The sequence below is a fragment of the Acinonyx jubatus genome, chromosome C1 (assembly GCF_027475565.1).
Source record: "Acinonyx jubatus isolate Ajub_Pintada_27869175 chromosome C1, VMU_Ajub_asm_v1.0, whole genome shotgun sequence".
Classification (NCBI taxonomy): Eukaryota; Metazoa; Chordata; class Mammalia; order Carnivora; family Felidae; genus Acinonyx; species Acinonyx jubatus.
In genome coordinates, this window is record NC_069381.1 from 91,388,977 (window position 1) to 91,403,587 (window position 14,611).

General features: G+C 38.5%; 1 protein-coding gene across 5 annotated transcripts in view; it reads left to right on the forward strand.

Moving 5' to 3' along the window:
• Positions 1–14,611, forward strand: part of GPSM2 (G protein signaling modulator 2) — a 48,010-nt gene extending 33,399 nt beyond the window's left edge. For 2 of the 5 annotated variants that reach the window (XM_027058444.2, XM_053214560.1), the window contains exons 12-15: positions 756–932; positions 3,460–3,619; positions 4,479–4,696; positions 12,766–13,530. In XM_027058444.2, coding sequence (XP_026914245.1) covers positions 756–932; positions 3,460–3,619; positions 4,479–4,696; positions 12,766–12,993 — 783 coding nt within the window. In that variant the 3' untranslated portion in view covers positions 12,994–13,530. Of the gene's footprint in view, positions 1–755; positions 933–3,459; positions 3,620–4,478; positions 4,697–11,772; positions 11,960–12,765 lie in introns of all 5 variants that reach the window. The other 3 variants (XR_008295117.1, XM_027058441.2, XM_027058442.2) reach the window with 3 other exon arrangements.

Consider the following 14,611-nt stretch of genomic DNA (forward strand, 5'->3'; position numbering starts at 1 on the left):
GTTGTAACAGGTTAATTAACTCACATCCAGAATAAAATTTGCTCTTTGACCTTTCATATTTTTATGGGATTTTGGCAAACTTTGTTTTCTTTTTTTTTTTAATTTTTTTTTTTTGCTTATTTAGTTTTGAAGGAGAGAGAGACAGAGTGTGAGTGGGAAGGAGCAGAGGAAAGGGAGACACAGAATCCAAAACAGGCTCCAGGCTCTAGGCTCTGAGCTATCAGCACAGAGCCCGATGTGGGGCTCCAACCCATGAACTGTGAGATCATGACCTGAGCTGAAGTCAGATGCTCAACCGAATGAGCCACCCAGGCACTCCTTACTTTCTTAAAAAATTATTTTGAGAGGGAGAGAGAGGGCACAAGCAGGGAAAGGGCAGAGAGAGAGAATCCCAAGCAGGCTCCGTACTATCAGCTTAGAGCCCAATGGGGGCTTGATTCCACAAACTCTGAGATCATGACCTGAGTGAGAATCAAGAGTCAGATGCTTAACTGACTGAGCCACCCAGGTGCCCCTGTTTTCTTACTCTTAAGTTCCTAAAAGTCACCATTTTAATGTTTTGGTGATGAAAAATTCACAGTATGCATTTGGTACAAGCTGTTGAAAATAGATATACTGGCAAAAAGGAATTTATTAAGAGATCTAGCTGCACCCCACACTAGAGGAGTGGCAATGGCAGGTTAATATGATAGAAAACCAGAAATAGCTTTGGTTTTTTCATGCCCTGTTTTCCATATCTGTTTATAATTTTGTAGGTACAGAACTGGAACAGTGAAATTCTTGCTAAACAAAAACCTCTTATTGCCAAACCTTCTGCGAAGCTGCTCTTTGTCAACAGACTGAAGGGGAAAAAATGCAAAACTAATTCCTCCACTAAAGTTCTCCAAGATGCCAGTAATTCCATTGATAATCGAATTCCAAATTCTGAGAGGGTATGTATGAAATAAGTTTTTGAGTATTCTGCTTTGAGTACCTACATTTTAGTTTTCTTGTATTCATACTGAATATTTGATAAATTATATTAGACATTTAATATAAAATATCTTTTTTTATTCAAAGAAGTCTTCCATATTTCCCTATCTTTTCTGTCTTCTTCAAAGCTAGAAACTGTAATTACTCCATTCATGGATATGTTGCTTCACTGCTCTGGACAGTAATTATTTGTCACTGATTACAAAAATACTACCTTTTAGTTTACTACAGTGTCTCCTAGTAAAACTCCTTTCATTGTAGAAGTTAGAACAAATTAAATTCATAGGTTCAAGGATTTTAAAATGCTCATTTAAAATAGTATCTGCTAGCATCAAGTTCTATTTATGTTGAAATTATAACAGTTAAAAACTGCTTTGATGAAAAATGATCACGGGAATCAGCTTATTAAATATAACTTAAAATATTTAGAAATAAGAAAATATCAGGAATATCTCTAATCTAGCTACCCTACACTCTGATAAAAGAACCAAAATAAATTACAAAGATGATATTTCCAATTATCAAGTCCATTTTCCAATGAGAGTTTTTTAAATTCTTTGTTTATTCATTTTTGAGCAACAGAGTGCAAGCAGGGGAGGGGCAGAGAGAGAGGAAAACACAAAATCCAAAGCAGGCTCCAGGCTCTGAGCTGTTAGCACAGAGCCCAACGCAGGGCTCGAACTCACAGACCATGAGATCATGACCTGAACTGAAGCTGGACACTCAACCGACTGAGCCACCCCTCAGTGGCTCAGTTTTTGGAAAACTGAGGTTTTGGAAAAACTGCTGGTCTTTTATTTTTTTGACCAATTTCTCTTGGTCCTCTTGTCAGCATCCCATCATATCTGTACCCTGGTAGTGTCTTTTGTATTGATTTTTACCAGTTTTTTATGTGTATGACTAACAAAAGGAAACTTTATGGGTATATAAAAATGGCTCAGGAATATTTTTATAGACCTAGAGCAGATCTCAAAGGCATACCCTTTGTTCAAGATTTCAGGTTTTAACAAAGCCCACTTAGCTCAACTGAAAAACGTCCACTTCTGGACCCTTCCTGTGTTTTAATGTTTAGAAGTTTGAATTTGAGCCTTTTTTGCACCTAGGAAAGTCTTGTTAGTGATTAATACATCTTACTATAGCGTATGTATATATTTAATCCCAAACCTCAGATTGCATGTTAAAGACTGTACTCTCTCAAACCCTCCTGTTTCCTTTATGTATGCTATGTACTCGGTCACCCAAGTTAGGTGTCATTCTAGACTCCTTCCCCCTAATCATATCCAATCAATCCCTACATCCTTTAGATCTGTCCCCACCCCCACCTTTTGAAAATAAACCTCTGCTACTGTGTCTTAGTTCTTAGGGCAGTACTGCATCTCTTAGCCAGATTTTTGGAATAGGCACCTGAACCTGATCTCTTTCCCTACGTAATTTCTGCAACCTTTTGGAGGTGTCAGTTCTGTTTAAAATTGTTACCAGTGCTTCTCTTATTTCACACAGTATAACTTGTATATCACACAGAGGCCCTTGTTTTGGCAGCTTCTTCCTTCTTCACCTCCCCAACCCTTCAGTTCTTAATCCCCTGAATACTACAGACCTTTGGAATTGCACATTAATCAGTATGAAACATATCTGCCCTGCTAATGGTTATTCATTCTTCAGGAGCCAACTCAAATACCAGTTTCCCCTATTTCCCTGAAGAATTAGTTCTGCCTTTTTCCTGAGGCCTAGGACATTATATATATATATATATATCTACTATAATATTTACATCATTGTGAAGAATGAAACTTCTATTAAACATTGCATCTGTCATATTAAGCTTTGAAGCCTTCCAAATAAAGTATGACCAGTTCCCCTCTGCCTCAAATACTCATTTATTTGAAGTTCACATTTTTTTCAAGATCTTCAAATCTGTAAATATAATAAAGGATCTTGGAAATCAGTGTGCTTTCTTAGTTTTCAGTTCTTAGTTTACTTTTAAATTCTGTTGTAGAATCTTAGAACCAAACTTTGAGCCTGGGATCACTAATATTTACATAATTCATTCAATATCTGGAGCAGTTCCCCAGAGTTGAGGTACATTTCTTTATTCTTTAGCCTTGGAAATACAGAGATTAAAAACTAAAATAACTAGAAATGCTTTTTGTTAATTGGATTAAAATAACTTGATTACCAGGGTTGCCATCTTGAATTCTTTATAATGAAAATGTAAGTTTTTCTTTAAAGTTTATTTATTTTGGGGGGGGAGGGGAACAGAGGTCCCAAAGCGGGCTCTTCACTGACAGCAGACAGCTGCATACAGGACTCGAACTGAAACCACGAGAGGATGACCTGAGCCAAAGTTGGACACTTAATCGACTGAGCCACCCACACACCCCGAAAGTGTCAATTTTTAATCTTAACCCTTTTGCATATATATCATGATATTGTTCCATTGATCTCATGATAATGCTGGAATATTCAGATTTTCTCTCAATATTTCAGAAAATCGGTGCAGGTATTATTGGAGACGAAGGGTTCTTTGACCTGGTAAGCCGATTTCAGAGCAATCGGATGGATGATCAGAGGTGCTGCTTACAAGAACAGAGCTGCGGGACTGCTTCAGCTGCGGCTTCTTCCACTCCACCTCGAGTGATGATGAAAGGTGAGTGATCTGTGCTTCTCCCCCAATTTTAGTAGTTCCCTTTGATATTCTTGTGATTTCTTTCTGAGAGTTTAGTTCTCATCAGAGCAGGTACAGTAAATGAGCCTGAATCCAGGTGTATCTGAAACGCTGGTATTTCTTCAGTTCGAAACAAGGTTTTGTTTCGGTTTCCCTAGGTTTATCTGTATTTTAGTCCAGGTACTTTCTACTAACTATATCATATTTCCTCCCTAGATTCTTTGGGACTGGAGGAAAAAAAAAAATCTAACTTTAAAAATAGGAAAAAATTAGTTATAATTCTATGTAAAAGACAAATGCTTTCTGTCTGGATTAAAAAGAAAAGCCAAGACAGACTGAAGAGGAACCTCTAACTCAGGCTGAAGCTAAGGCCTGCCTGAGCCTTAGAAAGGTCTAAAATGGATTACCTAAGATTTTCTCTTTCAGCTACCAGAAGATTTCCTCTGTAGACCAGGACTTAGCAGCAATAGTTTAAGTTAGCTAAGTGGTTCCCATGCAGGGCAGAGAATAAAAACAGTCTCATTCATCCTCACGTGAGAAATTATGTAAGAGAGATTATTTACCTTCTGAAATCTAGCCCAAGATCTTGTAAAGTTACATTTTGAGCAGGTGGTTGATAAAAGGAAAGATAGTCAAATCTGAATAACCTCCAAGTGAATCACCTGAAGTATTCTGGGATTTATTCTTCCCTCCCTGCCCATCTGGTCAGGCCCCAGCCTCTCAGAGCTAAAGCGGGAGGCAGTGGATGTTGGGACTGAAAAAGGCAGAAAGAACTAGATGTATATTAAAAATATGCTTAAATATTTTCATAATGTTTGGGACTTTTTTCCCCTGTTCATAGCACCGTCTGTTTCCGTGGTGTCCCCCAACACAGATGAGTTTTTAGACCTTCTTGCCAGCTCACAGAGCCGTCGTCTCGATGACCAAAGGGCCAGTTTCAGTAATTTGCCAGGGCTTCGTCTGACACAAAACAACAATAAGTCCGTACTTGGCCACTTGATGACTAATGACAACAAAGAGCCTGATGAAGACTTCTTTGACATCCTTGTAAAATGTCAAGTATGTATGCATATTTTTGTTGGTCTGTGTGTAGCTCAAATGCTGTTGAGAGCTTTGGCAGTATTTTGATTATAATTTGGGAAAGGCTCATTTTGTATTAGGGACACACTTATCATTTAGGGATCCTTCAGACACTATAGATCCCTGTGATAGCTTCTTATTTTGTATTTTGGGTGGTAAGGTAAGGTGTTGCTGATGCCTCTCTCTGACCTGTGGTGGAGAGGAGACTGAAGGGCATTGGGAGGAGACCTAGAAAAGAGCCCCGCTTTCCTAAATGTTAGTATCGGGAGCAACCAGTGATTAATATGGGGAGAGTCTAGCTGGGGCCCTTTATGCTGTTGAGAGCTTTAGGAGAAATGAGATAGCTTTCATTTTTTATTTTAATAATTATTTGCCACAATGGTTAAGGAATACCTCAGATGGCTTGAACACGACCATGAGAAAAATAATCCTTATTTTCACTAAAGAGACATTTCCACTGCCTGACCCTAGTTCTGTGTCTGTTTTTTCATTCATAAAAAGAGGAGAGGATGATACATACTACCAACCTCTCATTTATTCAGCAAAAAAACTGAGCACTTACTATGGAGATATCGTACTTGCTTTTAAAGCTTTTTAGTTATTATTTTTGAGAAAGAGGGAGAACCTGAAGCAGGCTCCACACTGTCAGCATAGAGCCTTAAAATGGGGCTCAAACTCCCAAAACTGTAAGATCATGACCTGAGTCGGATGCTTAACCAACTGAGCCACCCACGTGCCCTGCCATGTACTTGCTTTTAAAGGATCCTATGTGTTAATGGGAGAGACAATAAGTAAGTCTCTGCGCGTGTAGAGATAGATACTATATGACAGGTACTGATACTTGCTATAAAGAAAATTAGAGCCAGATAAAAGGGTGGGGTAGCCAGGGGTGGTGGTGGTTAGGGAAGATGTTCTTGGATTGACAGATGAACAGAGATCTGAATAAGGTGAAATAGCCATGTGAATATTTAGTGAAATAGCATTCTATGCAGAGACAAGTCCCTTCTTGGATATAAAAGCTTAGCAGGTTCAAGGAATGGCAAGGTGGCCAGTGTGACTGGCATGGAGTAAATAAAGGGTAAGGGAGAGTGGTAGGGGATAAGGATAGAGAAGTAACCAGCCTAGATCTTATGATCTTATAGGCCATGATGAGGTCTTGTGTTCCAGATGTGATAGGAGGACACTGGAGGGTCTGAAAGATCATCCTGTCTACTGCTGAAAGCATGTGGAGTGGCAAAGGCTGTTAGTAGGAGAACCAGCTAGAAAACCAATGTGGTAATTCAGGCAAAAGATATGACTTTGACTAGTGTGGTGGTAGTAGCGATGATAAGCAGTCAGAACAGGGATATATTGTGAAGTTATGGTTGATTGGCAAGACCTGTTAATAAATCAGATGGTATAAGAAACAATCAAGAAGGGCTCCTGCCTTTTTTGCTTTGAATAACTGTTGTCAGTGGATGGTACAGTTTACTAAAATAGAGAAGTTGAGAGGAGAAACAGGTTTGGGAAGAAAAAGCAGGAGTTCTACTTTCGGTATGTAAATTTGAGTTACATAAATAGGTATTTAAGTGGAGATGTTGAGTAGACAACTGGATATAAAAATCTGGAGCCCCTGGGGGGCTCAGGTTGTGATGCTTGCAGTCATGAGATCAAGCCCCCTTCACACTCGGCGCAGTCTCTGCCCCTCCCAGGCTCATGCATACTCACTCTCCCCTCCTTCCCCCAAAAAACCTATAGCCCCAGAGAGAAATGACTTTGGGAGTCATCAGCATATAGCTGGTATTAAAGTCCCAGGAAGATACTACCTAAAGAATAGATACTGAAATAGGAGGACTAAGCCCTGAGCATTCCAAAATCTACCTGAATAGAGGAAGATGAGCCAGCAAAGCAGCAGTCAGCCTGGAGAGTGGTAGAAGCAAATCGAAGAAAATGTTTTAAGGAATGTTCAACTGTGTCAGACACTGCTGAGAAGCCGAGTAAGATGATGACTGATCTACTAGCTTTGGCAATGTGGAGATTATTAGTCATTCTGAAAGATACTGTGATGGGGACAAAGGATTGAGGGGGTTGAGAAAATGGAAAGTGTTAAAGGGGAGACAGTAAACAAAACTTTCAAGGGATTTTCAAAGAGTTAAAGATGAAGTATATAGAGGTTGGTTTTTTTCTTATTTTGGGAGTTAATACCTCATGTCTGCTGATGTAAATGATCAAGTAGAGGGAGGAACCAGTGATGCAGCAGAGTATGTGTGTACAAATTTGGAGTTAGGTGCAGGTAGGAATTCTCTGGTTTTTCTTTTCTTAGCAAAGTAAGAAGTAGGGCCGTTAACAGAGATTGGGGTTGGAGCATTGTAATTTTGAAGAGAATAGAACATAGTTACTTTGAGAAACTGAAAGTATGTCGACCAGCAAAAAGTAATAGGATTATTGAACTACGCTGAGGACTCCTTCGAAGTTCACAGTCACTGAAGTAAGTACAGTGATGTATTTTCTCAAGGCATAACCAGCTACTTAAGGATAGAGATTTAATCAGGGTCAGTAATTTGATAGACTAGGATGGAGGAGGAGAGAAGCACATGCCAGGAAATGATTTTAATAATGGACTTTGGAACCTAGGCTGCATCTAAGAAAGGAGGTAGGAAAATGAAGGGTATGGAAGTGACAACTGTCAGTAATCCTGGTGGCTTTAATAGTGAAGACCTGGGGCAGCTGAGTCAGTTAAGCATCAGACTTCGGCTCAGGTCATGATCTCATGGTTTGTGAGTTCAAGCCCTGTGTCAGGCTCTGTAGTGATAGCTCAGAGCCTGTTTTGGATTCTGTGTCTCCCTCCCTGTCTCTCAAATAAACATTAAAAAAAAAATACTGAAATCCTAGTAACAGGCCATCAACATAAAGAAAAAATTGACAGAACTGAAGGGAGAAATTGACATTTCTATAAAAATAGCTGGCGATTTCAAGACTCTCCACCCCAGTGATAGGTAGGACAACCAGACAGATGATGAACAACACAATAAATCAGCTAGTTCTCACAGAATACACATTCTTCTCAAATGCATATGGGACATTCTCCAGGATTGACCATGTTAGGCCACAAATTCTCAACAGTTTAATTTTTGAGACACAGAGCATGAGTGGGAGAGGGGCAGAGAGCGAGGGAGACAAAGAATCCAAAGTAGGCTCTGAGCTGTCAGCACAGAGCCAGACATGGGGCTGGAACTCACAAACTGCAAGACCATGACCTGAGCCAAAGTCATATGCTTAATCAACTGAGCCACCCAGGTGCTGCAAGTCTCAACAATTTTAAAAGATTAGATACCATACAAAGTATCTTCTCCACATCTCCGCAACAGGATGGAGTTAAAGTAATAAGGAGGGGCACCTGGATGGCTCAGTTGGTTGGGCATCCGACTCACGGTTTCATTTCAGGTCATGATCTTGTGGGTTCAAGCCCCGTTCTGGGCTCTGCACTGAAGGTGAGGAGTCTGCTTGGGATTTTCTCTCTCCCCCTCCCCTGGGTCACACTGTCTCTCTCTACATAAATAAAACTTTAGAGAATTCCCAAATTTGTGGAAATTAACCAGTGGATAGAGAGGAAAACACAAGGGAAATTAGAAAATACCCTGAGACTGATAAAAATGAAAATACAATATCCTAAAACCTTGGGATGCAGGGAAGGCGGTACTCGGGGGGATATTTAGAGCTGCAAATGCTTATGTTAAAAGAGGAATATCTCAAATCAACAACCTAGTTTTTTATAGCTTAAGGGGTTAGAAAAAGAACAAACTAAACCTAAAAGTAGCAGAAAGAAGGAAATGAACAGAAAAAAAAAAAAATCAAATCCAAAAGCAGGTTAGTTAAAAGGTTTAACACAACTGACAAAGGCTCAAATTACTAAAATTACAAACAAAAGTAGGGACATCACTTCTAATTACAGAAATAAAAAGAATTTTTAGATAATACCGTGAATGCTTATAAGTTGGATAACCTAGATGAAATGGACAAATAACCAGAAACAAAATCAGCCAAGACTTAATCATGAATAGAAAACAGACTCATAATCTATAAGGATACTGTATCAGTAATCAAAACCTCCCAACAAAGAAAAGCCCTGGACCTGCTAGCTTCACTGGTGAATTCTACCAAACTGAAAAGGGAATACTTTCTATTCCTAAGTCATTCTGTGAGGCCAATATTGCCCTGATAACAAAGCCAGACAAGGCACTACAAGAAAACTACGTGTCCAATATCCTTTTTGAATATAGATACAAAAATCAATAGAATACTAGCAAACAGAATCAAATGGCATATTTAAAAGATTATACACCATGCCTAGGTGGAATTTGTTCCTGGAATGCAAGGATGGTTCAACATAGGGGAATAATCAATGTAATATATACACTACATTAATAGAATGAAAGAGGGGGGAAAAAAAAACACCTGATCATCAAACCTGATGCAGAAAAAGCATTTGACAAAATTCAACACATTTTCATGATAAAAACACTCAACTAACTAGGGATAGTAAGAAACTACCACAACGCAATAAAGTCACTTATGAAAAACCTATAACTACCATCATACTCAATGGTAAATGACAAAAGCTTTACTCTAAAAGCAGGAATAAGACAAAGATGCTCATTTTTTACCGCTTCTATTCAAATGGTACTGTAAGTTCGAGCAGAGCAATCAGGCAAGAAAAAGAGAGAAAAAGCATCCAGATAGGAAAGAAGTAAAATTATCTCTGTTCAGAAAGGAGTCTTATGTGCAGAAAATCCTGAAGATTTCACCAAACAAACAAAAAAACCCTGTTAGAACTAAGAAACATGGGGCGCCTGGGTGGCTCAGTCGGTTGAGCGTCCGACTTCAGCTCAGGTCATGATCTCACAGTCTGTGAGTTTGAGCCCCGCGTCGGGCTCTGAGCTGAGCGCTCGGAGCCTGGAGCCTGCTTCCGATTCTGTGTCTCCCTCCTTCTCTGTCCCTCCCCCACTCACGCGCTCGCTCCCTCTCTCAAAAATAAACGTTAAAAAAAAACTAAGAAACAAATTCAAAATAACAGGGTACAAAATTAATATCCCAAAATCAGTTGTGTTTCCATACACTAACAGTGTTAACAGACCAAAAAGGAAACTAAGAAAACCTTCCTAAAACAGCATCAGCAGGAATGAACTTAACCATGGAAGTGAAAGACTTGAACAATGAAAATTATAAAATGTTTCTGAAAGAAATTACATAAATGGGAATATTGTTAAAATGCCAGTACTACCCAGAGTGTAATCTATGGATTCACATAATGCATTCCTTATCAAAATGTAAATAAGGTATTTTACAGAACAGGAAATTCCATCTTGAAATTCCTATAGAATCTTAAGGGAACCCAAATAACTGAATCTTGAGCAAGCAGAACGAAGTTGGAGGACTCCCACTTCCTGATTTCAAATTCTACTGCAAAGCTACAGTAATCAAACAGTATGGTACTGACATGATGACAGACATATAGACCAATGGAAAAGACAGCCCAGAAATAAATCCTTGAATGTGTCTTCAGATGATTTTCCACAAGTGTGCCAAGACTATTAAATGGGGAAAGGAGTCTCACCAACAAATGCTGCTGGGAAAACTATCCACATGCAAAATAATGAAGCTGGGCCCTTACCTAACACCATATGTAAAAACTGAGAATGGATCAGAGACCTAAATGTAAGAGCTAAGACTTTAAACTTATAGAAAACATAAGAGGAAAGCTTCAAGATTTTGGATTTGGCAGTGATTTCTTAGTTATGAGGCACAGGCAACAAAAGAATAGACAAACTAGACTTGATCAAAGTTTAAAACTTTTGTACATCAAATGACACTATCAACAAAGTAAAAAGGCAACCCACAGAAGATACTTGCAAAACATATAATCAATAAAAGGATTAATTCAGAATATAGAGAACTCTAAAACTTAACCACAAAAAAAGAAACAAAAACCCTATTCCAAAAACGGGCAGAGAATCCAAATAGATATTTCTCAAAAGAAGATCTACAAATGGCTAATAAACACAGGAAGAGATGCTCAACATCACAAATTAGAGAAATGCAAATCAAAATCATAATGAGATACCATCTCATGAACCCATTGGGAAGCTACCATTAAAACAAAAAACAAAAAAATGGGTGCCTCAGTCAGTTAAGCATCCCACTTCGGCTCAGGTCATTATCTCACAGTTCACAAGTTCAAGCCCCAGGTAGGGCTCTGTGCTGACAGCTTGGAGCCTGCTTCAGATTCTGTTTCCTTCTCTCTCTCTGCCTCTCCCCCACTCATGCTCGGTCTTTCTCTAAACAATAAACATTAAAAAAATTAAACAGTTGGCAAGGATGTGGAGAAATTGGAACTGTTGTGCACTGCAGGTGGGAATACAAAATGGAGCTGCTATGAAAAATGGTTTGGTGATTCCTCAAAAAATTATTAAAAAACAGAACTACCATATGATCCATCAATCTCATTTCTGGGTATATACCCAAAACAGTTGAAAGCATGGATATGAGCAGATATTTGTACACCTACCTTCAGGCAGCCAGCATTATTGACAATAGCCAAAAGGTAGAAGCAACCAAGTGCCCATTGGCAGATGGATAAATAAAATGTGGTGTGCATGTACAATGGAGTATTTTTCAGCCTTAAAAATGAGGGAAATTCTGACACAGGTTACAACATGGCTCAAGACATTATGCTGAGAAGTAAGCAGTCACAAAAGGACAAATACAGTTCCACTCACATGAGGCAAAGTAGATTCACAGAGACAAAGAATGGTGGTTACCAGGGGCTGGAGAGGGGAGGATGGGAGCTACTGTTTTGGTTTTGCAGAATGAAAATGTTCTGGAGATGGATAATGCTGATGACTGCACAGCGGTATGAATGTGCTTAATACTGAACAGTACACTTAAAAATGGTTAAAGTGGTAAACATTCTGTTTTACCACAATTTAACAAAAACTTCCTGGGGAGTACTCTCTAGCCTGATCTGGAAAATTGGAGGTGGCAGTCAACATGAGATGTTTGAAATCCTGATTTTCAAGACAGTGCAGTTATTGAGAATGACCAAGTCTGGCCTATGACGATGGGAGCTTAATGGATAAGGCAGAGGTGAAGACTGGAGACCAGAGGAGAGGAGGTCTAAGGTGAAGTACCGAAGTGTTGGATGAATTGGAGGACAATGAAATCACCCCAACTTAAAGACAAGAGAAATGAAGAAGCAGGAGCCAGGTGTGTGGGTGGTGGGGGGCTGCTGACAAGGCGGCCACTGAGAGTCACAGGGCTGGCTGTGGGGCGAAAGGTTAAGGCATATAAATGCACGGTGCCCAGCAACATAGTAGGCACTCAAATGTCAGCTGTCACAGTCCCACTCTGGAGCTACAATACCAAATACTATACTATACACATTTAAATGCTTATATTTTTTATTTGATGGGTAACATTTGTAATGTACTTCTAAAAGAAGAATCAGAAGTTAGAACTTCAAGGAAAAAAATCTGGCTTCTTTAACAGATTAAGATAGGGCGAGGCAAACTTTCTGTACAGGGCTACATAGAAAATATTTTAGGCTTTTCAGGCCCTTACAACTGCTGGACTCTGCCAGCCACACTTAATTCGTAATTAGTAGACACATGAGTATTGTGGTGAAACGGAAAGGAAACTTTAGGCACAAAACAGGCACCAGGGTATGGTTTGCTGACCCCTGACCTGACACAGTAGTGCTGCAGGGGTTTTATATATAACATTGTATTTCTAAGGATTGGTAAGTTGTCAATGCTGATTATGTAAGACTTGACCTTGTATCTTAAGTAATCTTACCAAAGTCTTGAGCTTATGGCTATACTTCTACATAGTACTTGTTATGTTCTGATTATGTAAGTCTTTGAAAAGGTTTTATTAGGTTTCAGGTCTAAAGATTAAATTTCTGAGACAAGGCAAAAAAAAAAAAATGTTTTTCTTGTGATGACAACATAATGTAACCTGGTGTTCTCCTTCCCTACAATATTTGTGTTTCAATCTCTCTCATAAATTTTCAGGGGTCCAGATTAGATGATCAAAGATGTGCTCCACCACCTGCCACCACAAAGGGACCAACAGTACCAGACGAGGACTTTTTTAGCCTGATTCTACGTTCTCAGGCGAAAAGAATGGATGAACAGAGAGTTCTTTTACAAAGAGATCAAAACAGAGACGCTGAATTTGGGCTGAAAGACATTTTGCAAAGTAATGCTTTGTTGGAATTTAAAAATACAGGAAAAAAATAAACCACTAGTTATTATGGATATATTTTTTTTAAACGACCTTATTTCCTTTCAGAACACTGCAGGGAAACTCTTTTTTTCCTTAAAAGGAGAAATTATAGCACTGTAATACAGCTTAAAATGTTTTTAGAATGATGTAAATATTTAACCTTTAATAGTATAGCATTAATTCACATTTCTCTGGACACTCACTTGTTTCAGGGTGGAGGTGTCTTATACAAGGTGCTTCATCAACTTTTTTGAATAATGCTTGGGATTGTGTTCTTTGGCAACTTTTTAGATTCCTTTACGTAGTGTTTGTAAAGTGATAATTTTTTTTAACTCTTGATGATGGCATTTTTTAAATACTGAACCGTGGATATAGTAAGAAATTAGGCTGTTTAGTAAACAATAACATACTTGACCAATGTGTAAAAAAGTTATATAGTCTTTATTAAAAGAATCTAGATTTTTCTGCTAAAAATCCTATTTTCAGTATGTTATTAGTTCAAACCCATTATAAAAACAACTCTAAGAAATAAACTTTTAGCATGTTCTGGACCCTTGAATTTTAAAGTGTGTGTGGCTTAAAATTATATCTTCTGTTGCAAAATACTGTTTAAGACCTAATATCAAAAAACCCCAAACTCCTGTGGTTGTATCAAGAACCTAGGCCATGAAAATAGAGAACACATGAAAACTCACAAAATTTAAGTATGAAAGATGTAGGTTAAGCTCTCAGTCGTCATTAAGCCTCCCTTCATCTCAGGAACTGAAGGCAGTTTACAAGGGTACACAATACAACATGACAGGAAGTAAATTTAGCAAAAGAAGACAGCAAGGATGGGACAGGCTAAGGCTGAACTGTAAAATGCAAATGCCCACACCCAGAACGCATTCACCTCTGGTTGCTTTTGATTCTGCACAGCTGGGATGGTATCTGGGGCTCTGGGCCTCTGTCCTTTCTCAAAGTCCTTCAGGTGACTTGATGGGCAGTGAGAATCACTTCTCCAAATGGCCAATATTCACAAAAATAAAACAGAAGAAAGTTACTCGATCTGGAATCACATTAAAGGCTCAGAAAAAAAAGTATTCTTGGTTCTAAGATCAGACAAATTTTGTCAAAAGTACTCTGTTAACACCTGGATCACTTTATGATGTATATATTATATATAGGATATAATGTCCTAGATAGCGTCCTTTTAAAACCTGTATGTAAGTTTCATGGGTTTTTTTCTTATAAGCATATTCAATGAGCAAAGACAGCATACCAAACCACAATAATGTAAAATAAGTATTTTGCGTATACTGTAGTTAAGAGCCTGTAAACATTCATTATTCCATTTAAAAACTGCTTTTAAAAAGCTGTATACCCTACTGATTCTCCTAAAAGCCTGTTGCTACAATTCTTGATTTTGATAAATATGAGCTGGACAATAAACAAGCCTATTATTCCAAGTTCTAGACTGCCCTTGATCTGTTCAGTTTGCTTTAATTAGTCTTCCCTCTTTGCTGTCATTCGACAGCAGTTGAATGTATGTTGCTTTGCTAGCTGTCAAAGTGGACTGCATCCCCCAACAGTTATCTGTAATGAAAGAATACAAAGATGATATTTTAATTTTTTACAGACTCGTTTTTAGAT